Source organism: Theropithecus gelada, chromosome 7b, assembly GCF_003255815.1.
Source record: "Theropithecus gelada isolate Dixy chromosome 7b, Tgel_1.0, whole genome shotgun sequence".
NCBI classification, from domain to species: Eukaryota; Metazoa; Chordata; class Mammalia; order Primates; family Cercopithecidae; genus Theropithecus; species Theropithecus gelada.
The window spans coordinates 56,927,697-56,944,911 of NC_037675.1; the positions used below are offsets into that span (position 1 = coordinate 56,927,697).

General features: G+C 35.5%; 1 protein-coding gene across 9 annotated transcripts in view; it reads left to right on the forward strand.

The window, feature by feature from the left end:
* Window positions 1–17,215, forward strand: part of KTN1 (kinectin 1) — a 104,627-nt gene that overhangs the window by 44,261 nt on the left and 43,151 nt on the right. For all 9 annotated transcript variants that reach the window (XR_003120429.1, XR_003120430.1, XR_003120431.1 and 6 more), the window contains 13 exons: window positions 2,738–2,854; window positions 4,770–4,910; window positions 8,007–8,113; window positions 9,615–9,747; window positions 11,567–11,654; window positions 12,316–12,482; window positions 12,896–12,964; window positions 14,301–14,338; window positions 15,356–15,446; window positions 15,822–15,890; window positions 16,341–16,378; window positions 16,537–16,618; window positions 17,100–17,168. Coding sequence is in view for 5 of the 9 variants with exons in the window: in XM_025391250.1 (XP_025247035.1) it covers window positions 2,738–2,854; window positions 4,770–4,910; window positions 8,007–8,113; window positions 9,615–9,747; window positions 11,567–11,654; window positions 12,316–12,482; window positions 12,896–12,964; window positions 14,301–14,338; window positions 15,356–15,446; window positions 15,822–15,890; window positions 16,341–16,378; window positions 16,537–16,618; window positions 17,100–17,168 (1,209 nt within the window). In the remaining 4 variants the exon portion in view is untranslated. The remainder of the gene's footprint in view (window positions 1–2,737; window positions 2,855–4,769; window positions 4,911–8,006; window positions 8,114–9,614; window positions 9,748–11,566; window positions 11,655–12,315; window positions 12,483–12,895; window positions 12,965–14,300; window positions 14,339–15,355; window positions 15,447–15,821; window positions 15,891–16,340; window positions 16,379–16,536; window positions 16,619–17,099; window positions 17,169–17,215) is intronic.

Here is a 17,215-nt window from a genome sequence, read left to right on the forward strand (position 1 = left end):
TCTTCCACCCCTCTCAACTTTTGTTAATAATAGTTTTTCTGTTTGTCAGATACTTGTAATATTTAACATCTCTTCTGTGATTATAATTTTCATGTTTTAGTTTTAATTTTATAGTTTAATGGTAGGTCCAGATCTCAATATTAGTATTTTTGTCATAGCTTCTTTATTCATCTCTTGGTTAGCTGAAGTTGCTTTTCCTGGGATTTCTTCAAGAAATTTTCCAAATTTTGGCAAGTTAACATGCTTTTGTTGTATTTATACTTAAATAATAGTTTGGTAGGGTATAACATTCCAGAGTTTCATTTTCTTTCCTTGAAACATTTTATGCATTTGTTGTTTCACTGTTCTCTTTATTCATATTGCTGGGTAGAGGTCTGAAGCCAGCCTGCATTTTGCACCCTTTTCATATATTTTTGTTAAACTGCACTCTCACAATAAAACATTCTTTGAATAATCAATCACATTTTTATTATTTACTGGATTTTTTTCAGTGTCTGACCTACTCTACACACATCAAGGGATTCGGTTTCTTTGGCATTCAGTAATTGTACTATAATATGGCTTGATGTTGACTGCTCTGTTAAACTTACCTTGGATACAGTATGTCTTTTTAATCATTAGATTCAAGTCAGCTTTTATTACTGGGAAGTTATATATAATGTTCTTGAAATAAGTAAAATAATGGAGATCAGTTAAATACATGTGGACTCTCCTCTGGCTACCTTCATTATCTTTCATATCTTTAACAACAAAAAAAACCTAACACATTACCAAAGAAAACTTTATTTCTCCTTTTTATTTACTTCTCTCTACCATGTACTCTATGGCCCTTACTGTGTTTACAGCGGCATGTGCTTTTCTGTTTGCTGTTTCTAACTATAGTATATTTCTGGGATGGTGTTGCTTTTGCTTCCACTTTAGTTTTGCCAGCTCACATTTCATCTCATTTTGTGTTATCTTTTCTCTGAGCTCTTTTATTTTCCAGAGATGATTCCTATATTAGATTTTTAATCACAATTTTTATCTGCTGTTTGATAACCTTTTTCTGGTGATTTTTCTTCACTTGTTATTTGTGTTTTTCTTATTTTCATTTTTTTGATATCTAGTTTAGATCCTGTTTTATTTTATTCTATTTTATTTTATTTACTACTGTTCTTCCAATGAGGGGTGTTTTTCTTGGATCATCTTTGTGCTAAGGCTTGGTATTACTAAAGGGTCAAGGCTGACTGGTGTTCTCCTTAGGGACTGTGTATGTAAAATGAGTTTTTTTTAGCCTTCACTGCTTTTCAGATAAGAGACTTAGGGCCTCCCTATAGAGAATCTTTTGACTGCCTCACTGGCTAGTTGCTCCCTTTGAGTGGTTTTTTTCCTGCTTGAGATGTGTGATTTTATCTGTGACTTTTTTTTTTCCTTCTTGAGACCTTCTGAGAAAGTTTCAATCTTTGCACTTGTTTGTTGTTTCCCATGTCAGATTGGGGATTGCTGGTTTTACCTTTCAGGATGTGCCTGTTAATTTCAGAGAACTACACATTTATGGCACCTCTATAGCCATGGGTGTATTCTGATGGGGTCGTGGAGCATCTGATTTTGATTTTTACTGTATTTGGTGATCTTTCCTCAGATGCTTTGAGATTATAGGTTACTGTTTCATTCATAGCAGCTTACATTTTGGTTTCACATTGTCTCTTTCGATCTGGTAGGAGAGGGAGGAAATTACTGTCTTGACTCTGAGTTTAAAACTAGAATTCCCATAATTCTTTGTAAAAATCTGTTTTTTGATTGATATGTATCTAGTTGGAAATTTCAGAATATACAACTTTAAAGAGATTTTTCTGAATATTTCACTGATCAGTATTTGGCAGTTATTTTACTTTTTATGTAATACAGAACTCTGCATTGACCCAGGAACACTTCATGTTAGATACTTTATTTTCATAATTTTTTAAATCTTAGCACCTTTTATTTTTTATTTTATTTTTCTTATACTTTAAGTTCTGGGATACATGTGCAGAACGTGCAGGTTTGTTACATAGGTATACACATGCCATGGTGGTTTGCTGCACCCCTCAGCCCGTCATCTACATTAGGTGTTTCTCCTAATGCTATCCCTCCCCTATCCTCCCACCCGCCGACAGGCATGTTCCCCTTCCTGTGTCCATGTTCCCCTTTCTGTGTCCATGTGTTCCCATTGTTCAACTCCCACTTATGAGTGAGAACATGCAGTGTTTGGTTTTCTGTTCTGGTGTTCGTTTGCTGAGAATGATGGTTTCGAACTTCATCCATGTCCCTGCAAAGGACATGAACTTACCCTTTTATATGGCTGCATAGTATTCCATGGTGTATAGGTGCCACATTTCATTTTCATACTTTTTTTTTTCTTTTTGAGACGGAGTCTCGCTCTGTCGCCCAGGCTGGAGTGCAGTGGCACAATCTCGGCTCACTGCAAGCTCCGCCTCCCGGGTTCACGCCTTTCTCCTGCCTCAGCTTCCTGAGTAGCTGGGACTATAGGCGCCCGCCACCATGCCCGGCTCATTTTTTTTTTTTGTAATTTTAGTAGAGACGGGGTTTCACTGTGTTAGCCAGGATGGTCTCGATCTCCTGACCTTGTGATCCGCACGCCTCGGCCTCCCAAGGTGCTGGGATTATAGGCGTGAGCCACGGCCCCCAGCCCCATTTTCATACTTTTTATTAGCCCTTGGTAACTATTACTAATTCTGCGTTGCTTTCTCAATTGCAGTCAAGTAAGGGAGAATTGACTACGCTCATACATCAGCTTCAAGAAAAGGACAAGTTACTTGCTGCTGTGAAGGAAGATGCTGCTGCTACAAAGGATCGGTGTAAGCAGTTAACCCAGGTGAAGACATTCTTATGTACGGGGGATATACTTCGCAAATCAGAAGCAACGAAAGATTTTAGAAATTATCTATTGTCAGTAGTTTAATTATTTATAATTTATATCCAACTAACGTAACTTTCTTTTAGAGTTTTGGGAGAGTAGATAGAGCCGTCTCTCTCTTTCGTGATACTATAACCTATAGTTGAATTATTTAAAATAAGAGTACTTACAGATATCCTAACTTCAGAATAACAAAAACATTCTGTACAGAAGCATGGGAATTTGTTTTAATTGGATCTGACCTAGATCTGTTCTTTATAGAAACACAAAATTTGGTGTGATCTTGTTTAAGTCTGATTAATGGAATAAATGTGAAACTCTTAACATAAGTAATTTATTTATGGAGCTTCTTGTGATACGTATAATTTTTTGTCTAGTTCTTCAAATCTCAGAAATATTACTCTCAGAGGTTAATAGTAAAAAATACTGGAAAAGCCAATCTTTAAAACATCATGAAACTGAGAGAACAGAATTGAAACTGTAGAAAATATGGTTTCATTATTCCTGAAGTGCTTGTTTCTCTTTCTAGGGATTAAATGCAGTAGAGTACATGATGTTTATTTACTAGTCGTTCACCTAGCCACTTGATGACATTGTAAGAATGAATGACCTTGTTTGAATATAAATCCTTTATGTGAATTTGAAGTAAATAAAAAAAGTCAATGGAAAAAGTTGGCAAGATTAAAGTTGTTAATAAAATTAGAAACTTACAGTTTTATGTGACTGACTGTATTTAAAAAAATTAGGATAACTAATTTGATAATTCATTGAGCTGTGTACTTACGATGTATATACTTCTAAGTATGTCATACAGGAGTATAACAATTTGTAAAGATGAATGAACAAACTCAGGCAAACATAAATTATGTAATATCTCAAATTTTGTCGAAAAGTTGCTTTAGAGCAGGGACATGATTAGTCCTAATCATACCTGCAGCTGATTTTAAAATTGCTTGGCTTTCATGTACTTCGATAATTAATATTTGTTCTAGGAGTTCATAGTACCAGCAAAACAAAATGAAATCCCTCATTTAAGATTTGACTTAGGGGCCAGTTGCGGTGGCTCACGCCTGTAATCCCAACACTTTAGGAGGCTGAGGCGGGCAGATCACGAGGTCAGGAGATCAAGACCATCCTGGCTAACACGGTGAAACCCCGTCTCTACTGAAAATACAAAAAAAATTAGCCGGGCATGGCGGCGGGTGCCTGTAGTCTCGGCTACTTGGGAGGCTGAGGCAGGAGAATGGCGTGAACCTGGGAGCGGGAGCTTGTAGTGAGCTGAGATTGCGCCACTGCACTCCAGCCTGGGCGATGGAGCGGGACTCCGTCTCAGAAAAAAAAAAAAAAAAAAAAAAAAAAAAAGATTTGACTTAGGAAGATGATAAAACTGCTTTCTGATTTTTACTTTCCCTTGTTTGAAACTTTGACTCTACTGTAGACATCTTATCCCTATTTCTTCCCTTAGGAAAGAGACTTTTATTTCCTTCTAGGCCTTTTTTCCCTGAAAGAGAATGTACCTGGGAATGATAGAGAAGGAACTATTGTGCTTTAAAATGTTCTTTCGTGTAATCAAGTTAGAATGTAGGATTTATTTTAGGTTCATAGTCTTTAACTTATAATAAACTAGAAAATGCATTTGAATTAGTAGTAAAACAGTGGCAAAGTGATTATGAAGGGAATGGTGTGAAGAGCAGATGAGATGCAGAAGACTGTTTTTGAAATCTTTTGACCTAGCTTTTTTTAAGCAAGTACTTAATGTTTTATCATTCATGATTATTTTACTGATGTTACATAACATCATTGTTTATCATTGTTGCAGGCTTATGATACTTATTAAATAACAAGTTTTTAAATTTCTGGGATATTCTTTTAGGAAATGATGTCAGAGAAAGAAAGAAGCAATGTGGTTATAGCAAGGATGAAAGATCGGATTGGAACATTAGAAAAGGAACATAATGTATTTCAAAACAAAATACATGTCAGTTATCAAGAGACTCAACAGATGCAGATGAAGGTATATTTTCATTCTTTGAAAACAAGATGAAATGTTTGCATTCATTTAATTAGCAAACTTTTAAGTGACTAGTATGTGCAAGGCCCTTTGCTGGGCTATCAACATACAGTGGCTAGTGAAATTCACTCTCTGTCCTAAGTAAAACAACTTTTCTAGGTGGGGATGAGGTAGGGAGGCTGGATGCAGATCAATATGATGATAAAGATAAGTATTGGCTACTTTAGAGCAATGGTGATGGGAGGTAGGGAAGAGAAGGATTTGATAGGGAAGACTTTTTAGAAGTGATACGACTGTGTTCAATCTTTTAAAACAATTAGGCATTATCAAGTAAGAGAGTAAAGAAATGGGCACTGAGGATAAGAGTTACTTGGTGTGATTTCTTAGTCCATCTCTGGAGATGATAGTTCAGTGGGTATATTCTGGGACCCAGGATTGAGCTTTTTAATTAGTGCAATCCAGGTGCTACCAGTACAGATTGTCTGGAGTAACTGCTCTGTGAGAAATACAGTAAGAGTTGTGGTATTTGGGAATCAGAGCTGGAATGAAGAAGGGATATTGAGAAGTAGATAGAGGCCCCATCTTAAAAGGGCCTTGTATACCTGAAGACTGGGGAGCCAGAGAAGGAGTTTAAGCAACGCAGCAGTCGCTGGAATTACACTGCTATTTTAAATTTTTACCTTGGTAGCAGTGGGGAGAGTGGAGCAAAGGATGGTTGGAAGACTTTGCTAGAATTCAAGTCAAAGAACAAGGGCCTGAAATTAGATGTTGACAATGAGAGAATGAGTTTGAGTATACAAAGAGTGAGTTAGATAGGGCTTGGTGTTAGTGTGGAGGGGAGAGGTGATAGTGAAGAATGACTTCTAAGGTTTTGGCCTGAGTGATTTTGTCTGTTGTTACTTCCTACCGTTTCACTCATCTTCTGTCAGAAGGCTCAGTTTTTACAGTCTGTCTCTTGTATATATTTTCCATTTTCATGATCCTAGTTAGGACTAGACCAGTGAATTTTTTTTCTTGTTTTTAAAAAGATTGAAATATCTTTATTACTGCTAAAGAGGCTATTGAAGAATATGGCTTGGGTCTGCTTGCTTAGGGGTCATGTAATACTTTCCTTAATTTAACTTTCTTGACCAGTGACTTTTTGAAATTATTACTTCCATCTGCTGGCTGATCCTTCAATTTGGAAGGTCTGTCATTACCTCAGATTTAATATGTGTCTAAAACTCTCACCTATTGATCAGGTTGATTTTTTTTTTCCCCCCCAGGCCAATCATGGTTTTTATATTTTGAGGCATTGTTATCTTTATGCTTGAATCCTGTGACTTCTCTCTGCCTCGCTTAGTCTACAATTTGCTCTGAAATCTTGAAGACATTTTATTTCTGTGGCCAGGTGCCGTGGCTCATGTCTGTAATCCCAGCTGAGGTAGAGGATCACTTGAACCCAGGAATTTGAGAACAGCCTGGGCAAAATAGTGGGACTCCATTCTACAAAAAAATTAAAAAGTTAGCCAGGCATGGTGGCATGCTCATGGTCCCAATTACTCAGGAGGCTGAGGTGGGAGGCTTGAGCCTGGAAGGTTGAGGTTGCAGTGAGCCGTGATCACACATTTGCACTCCAGCCTGGGTGACAGGGTGAGACCCTGTCTCAAAAAACAAAAAACTCCAAACCACTTTATTTCTAGTTACTCTTGCATTCAATTCTTAGACGTGTCTTTAGTTTATTATTACATACTAGAATAATTACAGCTCATATTAATAGGTTTGTCATTTTCATTCTGTCTTGCATTTGGTACCAAATTTTTTTTTTTGTAAAATATTGCTTTGATAATATCGCTAGTCTGCTAAAAATTTAAAAATATTCTTCGCTGCTTTCAGAGTCCCACTATTTTCCTCTGAAATGCCACTAATAGCAAAAAAGAAGTGAATGATGCTGTTTTCGTGTTTTTGCCTTATCCACTGCTTTTAGCATTTGTTTAACCCATTCCTTCATCTTCTCATCCCCCAGCAATTTGAGTTATTGAAGAACTAATTTTCCTAGCCTCAAGTGATCTTTTCTTCTTAGTTCCTAATTCCTGTTAATTTGAAAATTAGTCAAATACTTGTAGCAGCATCTTTTGTTGAAGGTGAAAGGTATTTAAGTGATTCATCCTGTTTTACTTGATTACTTACAGAGGTCAGGATACAGATTCCATATGATAACTTCTGTGAAAAATAGAAACATATACCTTAATTTCTCTTAATAAGCAACAATTTCTTTTGAAAGAATTATTAATAAGATTATTTCATATAAAAACATGTTCTTATGAGAATGTAAGAGTCAGTGTGCTTTGTCTTTAGATTCTTTAATCCAAAATTTTAAAATTAGAAGAATAAAGTTAAGAGTGTTGGTCGCCAGGGGTTTCAGGGAAAGAAATGGGAGTTATTTGTTAAAAGGTGCAGAGTTTTGTTTTACACAATGAAGAGAGTTATGGAGATGAATGGTGGTCATGATTACACAGCATTATGGATATATTTAATACCAGTGAACTGTATACTTGAAAATGGTTAGAATGGTATGTTTTATGTTATATGTATTTTATAATGTAAAAACTTGGAAAAACAATTAGAGGTCAGAATATTTTAGCAAGCAGGTTTTTGTGTTATCTATATGATTATAGCTCAATTTGTAACTTAATATGAAGTATACCAAACATATTTTCAGTTTTTAAACTTTGGCTTACTAAAGACTTTAAGAATATTGCTAACATACAATTGACATAGGATCAGGACAAGCTTAATTCTATATGAATCTATTTGATAGGAAAGAAGTCCTAAATCATACTTAGTTCTGAAACATCATCTCTAAGCATGTTTATCTTGTATGTCAAATATGATAGCAGCTAGTATCTACTTGTATTCTTGAATGTGGTGAGAGTTTGTATTTAATTTGCAGTCATCACTAACAGTATATTTCTTTTAAATTTGTTCATGTTTATTTGAGAAGAAGGATTCAAACTTCATTCTATTGATGCTTTTTACATTCTCATTTTAATAAAGTTTATTTTGAAAGTTACCTTTGACAGTCTTTGTTTTCTAAGTTTTATATATGTAAAATTTTAGTTTCAGCAAGTTCGTGAGCAGATGGAGGCAGAGATAGCTCACTTGAAGCAGGAAAATGGCATACTGAGAGATGCTGTCAGCAACACTACAAATCAGCTGGAAAGCAAGTATGTTTCCAAATACCTTATTTTTAATTGAATGGCAGAGTATTTTCTTGAATCATCAAAATATTAATAGTGTTTGATAGTAATTGGTTAGACTTTTTTTTTTACATTTGTTTCTAAAATGAGTTACTTTTTTTTTTTTTTTTTTTTGAGACGGAGTTTCGCTCTTGATGCCCAGGCTGGAGTACAATGGCGCGATCTCTGGCTCACCGCAACCTCCACCTCCTGGGTTCAAGCAATTCTCCTGCCTCAGCCTCCCGAGCAGCTGGGATTACAGGCATGTGCCACCACACCCGGCTGATTTTTTTGTATTTTTAGTAGAGACGGGGTTTCTCCGTGCTGGTCAGGGTGGTCTTGAACTCTCAACCTCAGGTGATCTGCCTGTCTCAGCCTCCCAAAGTGCTGGGATTACAGGCATGAACCACCACACCTGGCTTAAAATGAGTTACTTTTAAAAACAATTCTCTTTTGCTTTGTGAAGAACTTCTTCAGTTACATATATGTAAACTATATATGTTATATTAATGTCATACTATTATATACTTATACAAACACATTAATATATCTCATATATTACATATTTATATAAACATGTATGTGTATATTATATATAAACTATGTAATAAATACTAGTACCACCAATGGAATGGTCTATGAAATTTATAAGTTTTAATCCATCTGTCGCCTTTCACAGTAGCTCCTAAACTTCAGTATTCTGAAGAGCACCTGGCATTCTAGTTAAAAAGTGTATTCTTGAGTCCTACCCTTAAAAGATTATGATTCACTGACTCTGAGGTAGAGCCCAGCAATCTACATATTAAGACACTTTCGGGCTGAATGTGATGGCTCACGCCTTTAATCCTAGCACTTTGGGAGGCCGAGGTGGGCAGATCACCTGAAGTCAGGAGTTCAAGACCAGCCTGGCCAACATGGTGAAACCCTGTCTCTACTAAAAATACAAAAATTAGCTGGGCGTGGTGGCGCATACCTGTAATCTCAGCTACTCGGGACACTTAGGAGAATTACTTGAGCCTGGGAGGCGGAGGTTGCAGTGAGCCCAGATTGCGCCACTGCACTCCAGCCTGGGCAACAGAACCACACTCTGTCTCAAAAAAAAAGACACTTTCCTTGTGATAGTGATTGACTCTGAAGCCATACTTTGAGAAATAGTACCTTAGAGAGATTAGTAATATGAGTACACAGTACCCTGACTGGTTGATTTTTAATACATTTTCAGAAGACCAGTTTGAAGGTGACACTGTCTATTTATGGTCATCTATTTTTCTTGATATTTTACAGTGATTTTAGAATTTGTGTAACTCGTTAGAATTACATAGGAATTACCCACCTAAACTTTATTGTTAGTAATCGCTTGTGTTCTATTTCAGTTGGGCTGTAAATAGAACTACTAGCTCAGCTCAGCGAAACTACCAAAGTATGTTTTGTTGATTTCTTATATCTATTTGTAATAATGGAAGGCTCCTAATCCAGTTACTGTTTTCAGGCAGTCTGCAGAACTAAATAAACTACGCCAGGATTATGCTAGGTTGGTGAATGAGCTGACTGAGAAAACAGGAAAGCTACAGCAAGAGGAAGTCCAAAAGAAGAATGCTGAGCAAGCAGTTACTCAGTTGAAGGTGATATATTCCCACCTTTGTCATTTCATGAATAATATAGGTGTATTCGTTCGTTTTCATAGTGGTATGAAGAACTGCCTGAGACTGGGTAAATTTTTAAGGAAAGAGGTTTAATTGACTCACAGTTCAACATGGCTGGGGAAGCCTCAGGAAACTCACAATCATGGCAGAAGGTGAAGAGGAAGCAAAGCATCTTCTTCACGAAGCAGCAGGAAGGAGAAATGCCGAGCGATGGGGAAGAGCCCCTTATAAAACCATCAGATCTTGTGAGAACTCACTCATTATCACAAGAACAGCATGGGGGTAACCATGCCTTTGATTCAATTACCTCCACGTGGTCTCTCCCTTGACACATAGAGATTATGGGGATTACAATTCAAGATGAGATTTGGGTGGGGACACAAAGCCTAACCATATCAGTAGGTATTTAATTTGATGACTTAAATGTGTATATAGATTTGAAAAATATAGTTTGACGCTTAGTGGGACCTGTAGTCTAAATGCTATGCCCTGATGAAAGAAAAAGAAGCATGTGCCCTGTTGAAAGAATTGAATATAGCCTTGAATTTGAAGTTAAAGACTGTTTGAAGATATGGTAAATGATGTTAGCTGATTGACAGGTATAAACTGTAGAAGTTTGTCTTATATATGGGGGTTAGGGTCTACATATATAGGGCAGAAATCATGTAGTTAAAAATTACCCTTAATACCACTTTATCACCCATAGCTTGGATTTTTCAGTAGGTCCAGTAGAACCTAGTTTTCTTTCAGCACTGGAATAGGTAGTTTTTCCTTTGTTTAAGCACAAGACTAAGTGGTGTTCCAGTGACTTGCACTCGACCCATGATGTACAAAAAAATCACATATTATGTTTTTAGACACCAGTGTGTCACTTGGTCCAATGAGATACTTATACTGTGAAGAGATGCATGGCTTTGCTCAGGCTGACTGAGGGAGGAGCAGATTCATTTATCTCATTTTATATGCATTCTGGAGCATATGTACATTGAATAGAATGATGAGTATAATTCTCTATTTCTCCTTTTATTGAAGAGGAGATTTGTTGAAAGTATAGTTCAATTTGTGTAAGTTAAATGCTACCTCATTATAATAGATTCCTACCTAGGTCATTGATACAGTTGTACTTTGATACCAGTTCCAGAGTAGGAGTTAAAAAGGCTTCAAGGGTAATTGAATATGGAAAATAGTGTGAGTAACCTTTGTTTTTCTTAAGTTTTCTTGGGTCTTGTTGGGAGATTAATATAAGTATCCTTTCTTTTATTTAATACTGATCTTGCTGATGGGTTTACTACTGGCATAGATATGGAAGTCTGTTTTCTGTGGATATGGATAAATAAATGACATTAAAGATTATAGTCATGATTGGAGTGTTGTGTTATAGAAATACCTCAAAATAAGAATTTTTAGCTACTTAGATTTAGCAATAAAGATACTATCCTGTCCTTTGGAAGCTTATCAGCTGAAGGAGGGTTAGTGGGAAACAGGTTATTGCTAAGTGGATCAGATATGTATATAGTAGTAGCTATCTTGATCTAAACTCAGTATAAATATTGAGTCTCTGAAATAATCTCTAAACTGTAAACCCTGTAATGTTGGAGGATAGGATGGCTGTGACTGATAAATAAATAGCTTTTAGACTGTGTTTATCTGCCTGTCTTATTGAAATGTAGGAGACTAGTTGTAATAAGCAGTTTTATGATACAACAGTAAAGGTAGAGGATGCTTTTTTTCCCTCTTTTTCAAAGTAGAAATTCTGTGTTTGTGCTAATTTATCCTTTCTCCCTTTTAAAATACCAAGGTTCAACTACAAGAAGCTGAAAGAAGGTGGGAAGAAGTTCAGAGCTACATCAGGAAGAGAACAGCGGAACATGAGGCAGCACAGCAAGGTAAGGGGAAGAGGTATTCATGTAAACTTTGTATATAATTTTGGGTAAAATTTCCTTTCTCTTCCATCTGTGAAGAAAGTATAATTTGGTATTTTGGTTATAGCTTAGTAAAAATAGCTTTTATACTTTCAGAATATCTTTCTTTCTTTGACATTTGTTAGGGTTTTAAAATAAGTTACCTACTAGTTTTGCCAGAAGCATTAAAGTTGCAGGCAAAATTGTAGTACATAATAGGGTAATGGGGTCCTGGCTGTGTGTTTCTTTTCTGTAGTTATTCTCTTTGGTTCTTCGGTTAATTCTTCATGTTATTTTTTGTTCCCAAGAAAATAGTTCTTATTTTGAAGAGAAAAACAGAGCATTACCATCCCAAGTAATTTACTTAAAACTGCCCATTTAATACATGCTAACTTTTACTCATTTACTCTTAATTTGATGAATCCATCTGGGAGATAATGGAGTACGTGTTATGTGTGTTGTTTATTTCTCTACTACTGCCTTTCTGCCATGAAAAACAAGTATAGGCTGCTACAGGAGCATGCAAGAGTGGAAGCAGGAGAGATTCAAAGGAGGTTTTCTAGAGAAGAGAATGCCTACACTAAAGATGAGTATGAGAAACTAGGCAAAGAAAGAGACCTCTGTAAAATGTAATGTTTTATTACAGATTTACAGAATAAATTTGTGGCCAAAGAAAATGAAGTACAGAGTCTGCATAGTAAGCTTACAGATACCTTGGTATCAAAACAACAGTTGGAGCAAAGACTAATGCAGTTAATGGAATCAGAGCAGAAAAGGGTGAACAAAGAAGAGTCTCTGCAAATGCAGGTTCAGGTATTTTTTCTTCTTTTTTATTAAAAAAAAATACAGGTGGTCAGTTATTAGATCTGTGTGGCTAGAAGAGAGAGTAATGTCTACTTTATTCTAATTCTGAAATGATGATGAATAATAATAACTTCGTCTTTGAGCACTTGTCACAATATGGTATGTTTGAAGATGTGCTCATCGACAGTCTTAGGCTCTTTGTATTAGATTAGGAATAGCACAGACATATCTTTAACTTCTGTCTTATAAGCTAACTCAGAATGTCTAATCATTGTTTAAAATAATGCCTTTTGGAATCTAAGAATGCCTTAAAAAAGAAAAAAAGATAAAGATAAACAGATGTACCTATAATACATTGTGTTCACATACATGGGGTTATTTATTAGCATGCTTTTTTTCTTTTTGATTGCTATTTATGAAAGGATATTTTGGAGCAGAATGAGGCTTTGAAAGCTCAGATTCAGCAGTTCCATTCCCAGATAGCAGCCCAGGTAATGACGCTTTCTTATTGCTTATGATTCAGCCATTTAAACACTCATCTGAATGCCCGTTGAGTGCCAATTACTGGATTAATAGCTGGGAGACTAGTCATTGAATCAACAAATGATGATCCTGAGTGCTAAACACTTGCTAATTATGTACGGTGCTGAGGGAAAACACTCAGAAAGAAATCCATACCAACTAATCAGATGAGGGGAAGGTTAGAGAGCTTTTATTATACAAAAATATCCCCAATCCTGTCACAAAACAAGGAGAGAGAATTGGCCGAATGCTGTCTAGAATAGTGGCTTATGTATTACAGATGTTCATTAAATATCAACTAGCTCTGGAAAATCCTAATATATCAGCAGGGGGAACAATATGGTAACCATAGATCACAGATTATATTTGCAAAAGAATCAATTGAAAATTTGTACCTCAGTCTAGTGACTCAACCTTCCAAAGTTTTCAAGTGATAGTGTAAGACCTGTTATTCTTTGACGTGACGTACACGTCTTTATAAATAATATAAAGAAAATCAAGTAAAAAGCAAGTTAAGTATTGCGAATTTTGAGCTTCAGTTTTTCAACTTGAAAATTCTGAGAGTTATTTGTAGCAAAAAGTATTGGCTTAGAAGTCTGACATTTCTGTATAAAAAGTGGTTTTTACATTAAAATTTTGTTTTTAAGATTCAGAGAAGTTCAAACTCCCAAAGCTTTGACCCTATAAACATATTTTTCCCAATTGCTTTGTCTGTAGAAATTGTAGTCTAAAATAATTGGGGAAGAATTAATGCAGGAAAGGGTGCTGGTATGGATGTGTATGTATATGTGGATTACAAACTCAAATTGAATTGTGATCTTGGGTTATCAGCTGAGAAGTGGCTCTAAAAAATTTATCAGGAGTTAAATACGTAGAGAGTGCTTGTAAGAATCTTTTAAATAGTAAACATGAACATGGGTATTTCCAAACTATATTAGTCATGGAATGGATAATTTTATTATTAAAAGTTGTTAATAAGGAGAAGAAACACAGGATGACAAATGGCCTTTCTGGCTGTTTTTCCTATTCATTTGTTGCTTGTCAATTATTTAGTTTCCAGACCTGTCAACTTGTTTTATTCTAAATGGCTTGTGATATGTAATTCCTGACTACTGGCTGTTGGTGATCAGACTTGCTCTCAGAATAGTAGTTACTCTTTATTGAACACTCACCATGGGCCAGATACTTTCTTAACAATTTATATACATTAACTTCTCTTAGAATTTAAAGCTCTGTTATGATTATTGTATAGCTTTAAAGCTTTCTCTTAAATACTTTTATGTTGACACTATTTTTCTTTCTTAGACCTCCGCTTCAGTTTTAGCAGAAGAATTACATAAAGTGTAAGCCTATCTTTTCACACTCTTATAAAATTGTGTAGTCACCACTAACTGATACTTGTTAGATGCGACACTTAAGATTAACTTTATACCTCTGACCTGTTCAGAAAATACTCTGAACTAGATTTGAGCAACTTTTGCTTTTTTTTTTTTTTTTCCTTTTTCCCATTAGTGATTTGGGTCCCTAAACATTATATATTCTGCTTTTATTTATGTTTTTATTTTAAAAAGAGTTGGGGAGACTTTCATTTGGGTGTTAGCAATTATGTGGAAGAGGTAATTGTTTAGAAAGTAGTGGAAGTAAATTAGTTTTTGTGTCTAATAAGTAGTTGTAGTTCTTCTGTGTCCGACTCTGTGGTTGTATACCCAAAACAAAGTTATGTGCTTTTTTTGTGTCGTGTAATTTTGCATGGACATTGATCACTTGAGTTCGGAAGATCTGAAACCTGGTTTTGACATTGCTAGCTTTAACAAATTAACCTCGGCCGGGCGCGGTGGCTCAAGCCTGTAATCCCAGCACTTTGGGAGGCCGAGACGGGCGGATCACGAGGTCAGGAGATCGAGACCATCCTGGCTAACACGGTGAAACCCCGTCTCTACTAAAAATACAAGAAAATTAGCCGGGCGAGGTGGTGGGCGCCTGTAGTCCCAGCTACTTGGGAGGCTGAGGCAGGAGAATGGCGTGAACCCGGGGGGGCGGAGCTTGCAGTGAGCCGAGATCGCGCCACTGCACTCCAGCCTGGGGCACAGAGCAAGACTCCGTCTCAAAAAAAAAAATAAAAAAATAAAAAATAAAAAAAACAAATTAACCTCTTTTATTTCGAGTTTTAAAATAGGGTTATGTATTTTAAGGAGTTATAGTAATGTGTATGACAGTTGTTAGTAAACTGAAAGGGGCTATAGAAATGGAAGGTATATGAGAACTACTGAAGTAAGGATGATGCTTTTTAAGGCTTTAAATCCTTTTGATTTGTGACTTCTGAATGTTTATTGAATGTACAAATGTCTTTCCTTCTAAAGGATTGCAGAAAAGGATAAGCAGATAAAACAGACTGAAGATTCTTTAGCAAATGAACGTGATCATTTAACAAGTAAAGAAGAGGAACTTAAGGTATAGTAATTTGTATAAATGGCTGCAATATTTTACAGGACTGAAATTTAAATTACTTTTATCCACATAATCAGTAAGTGTATATGAAGAATGGAAAATAGTCTAGAGTTCATTTGAAATAACTATTTTTCTAAACTACAAAATCCTCTAGCTCTCTATGAGGAAAAATTCAAAGGGCTTCTCTTGTGATATAATTTACAATAATTTACAATAGTTTGATAGGACTATGCTAAATAACAGAAATTGGTGATTTCTCTTTATTTAGGAAATTTTGTAAGTTGAGACATTTGCTTAACTCTTCTGTAGAAAAGATGCTTTACAAACTTTAAAATCAATTGTATTACATATTTTAAATGCTATTTTTCCTTGTCCTAGGATATACAGAATATGAATTTCTTATTAAAAGCTGAAGTGCAGAAATTACAGGCCCTGGCAAATGAGCAGGTAGATCTTTATTGCTTTAGAGCATTGACCTCAGAATTTCAGTTTGCGTATTTTTATTTTCACTGGTATTGTGAGTCCCAATTTGATTGTGTAAGTAAAAAATATGATAGTTTCTTATCTTTGGCTGCATGATTTGATGTTACTATTTTTATGTTGAAATAAATGTTTGATCCAATGAATTGATCACTTCAAGAGGCAGTTAAAATGATCTTACTATGCTGATTTGAGTCTTTCATTTGAGCCATTTAATTCAAAAAAGATATACCTTTTACTAGGATAAAAGTGAGAAGTAAAAAATATCAAACAGCAAAACATGTTACAGAAATGTATGGTATTGCTGTAACTTCAAATATATGGAACTATAACTTTTTAATATGTAAAAATTAGTGAAAAAATAGTTTTGAGCACTTCCTGAGAAGTGATACCATTTTCTTCTCATTCCACACACAGGCTGCTGCTGCACATGAATTGGAGAAGATGCAACAAAGGTGACTAAAGTATTGTACATCTAGTCATTCATACATTTATGTTTAAGTATAATTGTTGCAGAAAATGTTGCTACTTATAATTGATAGTTGTGCCCATAATTCCTGTAGATTTTCTGAATGTATGAGATATTTTAATTTACTTTTTTTCACCCTTATAGTGTTTATGTTAAAGATGATAAAATAAGATTGCTGGAAGAACAACTACAACATGAAATTTCAAATAAAATGGAAGAATTTAAGGTGTGTGATTAAGCTTGTAAACTCAGGTTTCTTAGAACAACCTTGCATACTTTTCAGTTGAGTGATTCCAGAAATACTACATTTTATGTGAAGTCACTCTGAAACAGTGTTTCTGTAGTTCATTAGGGGACTTATGCAAACCATGAGTTTTATCATTTTTCCTCTAGATTATCTGCTCTTTTAGTAGAGCTTAGAGATTTATTTTGCTCCCCCCCAACCTTTTCTCAGCTGATAGTTTCTATTTGGGACTGTCTTACTTGTCTCCACTATTGCTGTAGTTCTGGTTTCTGGTCATGGCCAACCAAGTGCTAGGGTGCATCTCTGTGTCCAGTGAAATTTGAATTATGTCAGTGTATAATTGACCTGTCACTTTGAGTACTGAAAGCTGAGATAAAAGTTTGATTGTTCAAAAACCCATTCAAATGATTGCTTTATTACCTTTTTTCTTAATAAAACAGTAAATTGAGATTCTTTCTTCCAGATTCTAAATGACCAAAACAAAGCATTAAAATTAGAAGTTCAGAAGCTACAGACTCTTGTTTCTGAACAGGTAAGGTTTTTCCTAAATTACAAAGTAGAAACACTTAATATATAACA